The sequence below is a fragment of the Berghia stephanieae genome, chromosome 3 (genome assembly GCF_034508935.2).
Source record: "Berghia stephanieae isolate SIO BIC M18660-M18661 chromosome 3, UCSD_Bste_1.3, whole genome shotgun sequence".
NCBI classification, from domain to species: Eukaryota; Metazoa; Mollusca; class Gastropoda; order Nudibranchia; family Aeolidiidae; genus Berghia; species Berghia stephanieae.
Genome location: NC_088362.1, coordinates 35,402,964 through 35,407,963, shown reverse-complemented (window position 1 = coordinate 35,407,963; position 5,000 = coordinate 35,402,964). Strand labels below are relative to the sequence as shown.

General features: G+C 35.4%; 1 protein-coding gene across 1 annotated transcript in view; it reads left to right on the top strand.

Annotated features, from left to right (window-relative positions):
- The window catches only part of LOC144967645 (mevalonate kinase-like), a 24,528-nt gene that overhangs the window by 949 nt on the left and 18,579 nt on the right, over positions 1-5,000 (top strand). The window contains exons 2-4 of the mRNA XM_078905163.1: positions 1,563-1,716; positions 4,110-4,257; positions 4,659-4,764. Of these exons, the coding sequence (XP_078761289.1) occupies positions 1,563-1,716; positions 4,110-4,257; positions 4,659-4,764 (408 nt within the window). The remainder of the gene's footprint in view (positions 1-1,562; positions 1,717-4,109; positions 4,258-4,658; positions 4,765-5,000) is intronic.

Here is a 5,000-nt window from a genome sequence, read left to right as displayed (position 1 = left end):
TATCCGCAGGAAATTAAACAAGGCAGAGAATATACTGGCCACTTCAGTTTGTGTGTGTTTGTGTGCATGTGCGTATTACAAATCTGAATCGATAAGATTCAAAAGTCCTATAGGACTATAGGGTCATGAATCAAAATCTGTAACAATAGCAAGACTAAAGGCACTTTGAATCACCCCATTTATCACTCTTGAAATGATCGTGTTTATGATTTTTTTTTTAATGCAATGAAAGAAAACAGAAACAATGGAGAAAATGTTGAAATTGGTGTAGTCAGTATGCTTAATAGGTAAAGATATCTATATTTCATTCTTTTCGGCCAATTTGGCTAGGGAGACCAAGATTTTGGTCTCCCGGCGTAAAACTGTATTTATAGAACTGTTTCTTTATGTTGAAGAGGCGAGTTTTTACTTCTATTTATTTATTGATTGCCTGTTTGTCTTTGTTGCTGTTTTTGCTTAAAATATTTTTTCTTTTGGTTGGGGGGGGGGGGGTATAATCACGCCAACAAATGTCAGAAAAGAGATGCAAGTTATTGGCCGGTCGCCCACACAATTTATTTTTTTAAATATAAATTTATATAAAAATAATAATAATTTTAAAAATCGAAATATAAAACCAGAAAATAGGAGTTGCATTGAAGGTAAAATAATGTTTTAGAAAGAACTTATTAAATGTGATGAACAGTCAGGTGGCTCCATAGCGCAGTGGACAAGCTGTCAGACTCCAACCTTGAAAGTACCGGGTTCGATTCCCATTGTTGACATATATTTTTTTTTTTGATTTACTTTGTTTTTGTTTGCTTTTTTTCTTTCTTTCTTTTTTTTTTTTCAAAAACTTTTTAACATGTTTTTAAAAAGCTTCAATTTTAATTGTCTAAAATTATTTATTTGAGATCAGTATTTGTGTGCCATGTTTCTTTTTACTTTTGATTTGTTAAATTATTGTTATTATTCTTTAATTTATTATCATTGTACATCGGTAATCACTAAGCAGCGTGCTAAACTACAATCTAAAACTATTTAAACCTCATGGACGTATGCAGCAACATCTTCATTAATTTACCATCACCGCCAATGGAGGTGCATAAAAACGGTGCTTTTTTGTACACCTCCAATAGAGGTGTATAAAAACGGTGCGTTTTTGTACGCCTCCAACGGAGGTGTATAAAAACGCCACTTATTATTTTCTCTCCGTGTCCAAAGAGGGCTCAGCATGCATTGTTATCTAATAAAAAAACAAACTTGACAGTAATTATCTCAAGGTTTTGTTCTTGTTGCATGTACGTATCTTTGATTTCCATTTCGTAAATAGCGTCATGATTTTTTTCGTTTTTACATAATTCTCCCACCATATCTGGCCCCGCGGTTTTATGCATTTTAAAAATGAAAGAACAACAACAAAAACATACAGGCAAGCAATGAATAAGAGAAGAAATAACTCGCCTCTTTAACATAAAGAAACAGTTCCATAAACGAAAATCTTGGTCTCCCTAGCCAAAATCAACCAATATGACCAAAATCTTGGTCTCCCTAGCCTCTACCTTTTTTTTTACCATTTAAAGGCTGCCATCGCTGCAACATTGGACCTTCGCTGCAAACTAACTTTGTCCAAATCATCAGATGGTCTTGTGCAACTTGACTTGCCAGATATTTCTGTCCACAATAAATGGCCAGCTCAAGGGATTAAGGATGGACTTAAACAATTACAGACTGCTGGTAATTACAATAGCATTCTTTTATCCAAGTATTGTTTGGTTAAGATTTAAAAAAACAAAACTACATGCATGTATATAAAATTTAACACTCGTATTATTGGATTTTTGTTGCCATGTACTTATTCACTGGTGTGAAAACCTAAGTTATTATAGGTTCATTATTCTAATGGAAATACTCTCAAACACCGATTTTTAATCAAGCCCTTAATTATCATACCTGTTAATGTGTGCATCTAGGTTTTCAGTCAATAAGAAAGGTTGGTGTCATTCCATAGTACGACAACAGGATAAGGGAACAGTTTCAGCATTAGCCATCATCAATCAGATTCAAACTTTGGACCTTTGAATCAAAATATACATCACTTTTGCTACACAACTCACTTTTCTAATAATTAATAATGATATGCACATTTGTTCAGCACAACTTATCCTGGCTGTCCGCAGGCTCTGGGTGTATTGCAATGACATCAGACTGATGTTGTTCCTGTACACAAAAACAACTCACTCATTCATTGAATTCCATCCATTCACAACCATGTATACGCACACAAATACACACACACACACACACACACACAAGTTGAAAGAGATAGGGCGCCTAAGTGAAAATGCACACATAGAAAAAGTTGAACAGGAGATTTTTGGATGAAAATGAAAATGCAGAGATATCCCCCAGTGATTAAAAATAACATTCAAAGAAATTGCGAGATTATTGTCCAATGACATCCTGTGAATCGTCATTGATCAGAACTGTGATGTCAGCGGTCAAGTATAGTCTTAGGCCATGCCAGTATTTCTATGTGGTGGTAATTCTCGATATCAATTTTTGCTTAACTTTCTTTCAGGTTAACGAGATATGCCCCCCCCCCCCCACTTGCAAGACTGTCTATCTTCTATCTGTCTTTGAAAACTGCACGGTCAATCCTGGTTGGGGACCGAAACTAACAAACGCTTCCTTACTTGACGTCCTTTCCAATGCTGAGGAAAGGGTCCATACAATTATTATTGGCCTTCAGAGACAGACCACAATAACAGACTTGTTAAAGTAAAATAAAGTGAACTGTCATAAGTTTCAAAAGCGGATTGACTTCCCTTGTTATTATCATGCATTTTCTCATTAAATTCCTTTTAATTTTTTGGATTGACTGATATATCGACATCACGCTTATATTGCCATATTACCGGGGTCCCAACAATGTTGATATATCCATCCTTGTCTGTATTTTCAAAATGAAAATAACTTTTTTTAAAGATATGTTGTTATATGTATTTTGTTTTTTGCTGTTTTTTTTGTTTTTTTCATTTATTTTGTTGTTGTTGTTGTTGTTGTAAATTTGACCTTAGTTAATTTCTTAGCTTCTCTCAAGTCTTTGAAACATTGGGGTGTCATGACTTGCCATTTATCTCTGTCTTGTGCTGTCCAAAGGATGTACAAAGAAGAAAACAGCTATCAAACGCCGCACTCAGTAAACTCACCAATGTATGGATTAGAGGTGACAAAATAAAGAGAAAAACCAAACTGAAACTGTACCATGCTCTTGTAAAACCGGTACTTCTGTATAACTGCGGCACTTGGGCGTTGACAAAATCCGAAGAAGAACATCTGGATGCCTTCCATCGCACACAGCTAAGAAGGGTACTGGACATCAAATACCCCAAAAAGATCTCAAATGAATCACTCTATAAGATCACAAAAGAAAGACCAATCTCCCTTGACATTTTACAACAACGATGGCAACTTTTCGGTCACATACTACGCAGGGACAAAAACATACCAGCAAACCAAGCCATGTCGGGATACTTCCAAAAACACCGGAACCTTTTCAGAGGAAGACCGATCACAACACTCCCTGTGATCCTAAACAAAAACCTCACAACACTTGGACAAAGCATTAGTCTCATAACGGCAGGGGACCTTGAAAATCTGAGAACCCTAGCAGAGGACCGGCAATATTGGAGACACCTCACACAGGAAATACTGGAAACAGCCAAGGCGACCCGATCTTTCGGTCGAGACGCGAAAGGCATCTAAGTCAAGTAAGTCAAGTTGTGCTGTCCTTTGTGTCTCGTCCCAGATCAGCTGTCCGGTTTTCAGGTTTCTGTTCACAAATATACCAAAACTAAGTCACAGGGTGTGTCTCATGTACAGTAAATTTTGTTTGAAAGCTAAGTAAAATACAGTTGTCTATCAAGTCTACATTGTTAAGCCTTCATCCGTTCATCATCTGCTTGGTTACAACATCCTGACAATAATCCATTCCAATGCACTTAATTTTTGATAAACTTTACTTCTCATTTCCATGCACTGTGACAAGACACAGCATGTGTTTAAGCTTCTCAATTTGTGATAATGGCTTTCTGAACAATCCAACCCTTTTTCTTTTACATTTCCAGGTTCAACCACAGATCCTGAGCCAGCGTCTGAGAAAACTATTGAGGAGATCAAGAAGTTTTTAGGACACAACATTGACAAAAGCGATGCTCCCAATTTAGCTGTCATCGCTTTTATTTACATTTATAATAGTTTATTCCATGGAAATGAGTAAGTCTTTTTTTTTTTTAGATTTGAATTACTAGTAACAGTTATAATGAATACTAAGCTATAAAAAGCTGTTTACTTTTAAAAGTATAGGATAAAAGTGAATATAACAGATAACGAATAGAATAAAATATATAACACGAACGTGTTAAATGGAATTTTTCTGCCATAAATTCAACTAATGTAAGTATTGCTCAATTTGGGCTCCACGGTGCGGCTGACACCTGGATTATTTCAGTGTTTTCTTTGAACACAACTTAAGATGTCTTTCCTCAAGGAATTTTCATTTGCTTTTGTTGGTGACAATAATTATTGTTTTTATTGCGTTATTTTGCAGATACCTATAAAATCTGAAAATATCCCAAATAATCATGATTATATATCTGTCATGCTTTGTTTTTCAGGCAATATCCATGCATTTCTGTTTTGATGGAGTCTGAAATTCCAGTAGGAGCAGGGCTGGGTTCATCTGCTGCATTTTCTGTTTCTTTAGCAGCCTCTCTACTGGAGGTAACTACTTTTAAACTGCAAATAATATTTATTCCATCCCTCCCATTAGCAAACCCTATCATTTCTTAGTAAATACATAATCTGAATATTGCTTTGAACACATTGAATTATTTAAAACGATGGTTTAACACGGTATCTTAATAACTCACTTCATGAATCTGTCTTTAGTCAACTCAATAATGTACAAAAACAGAACCCAAGTTTCCTTTTATTTTTTTGGTTATAAATTCAATGTT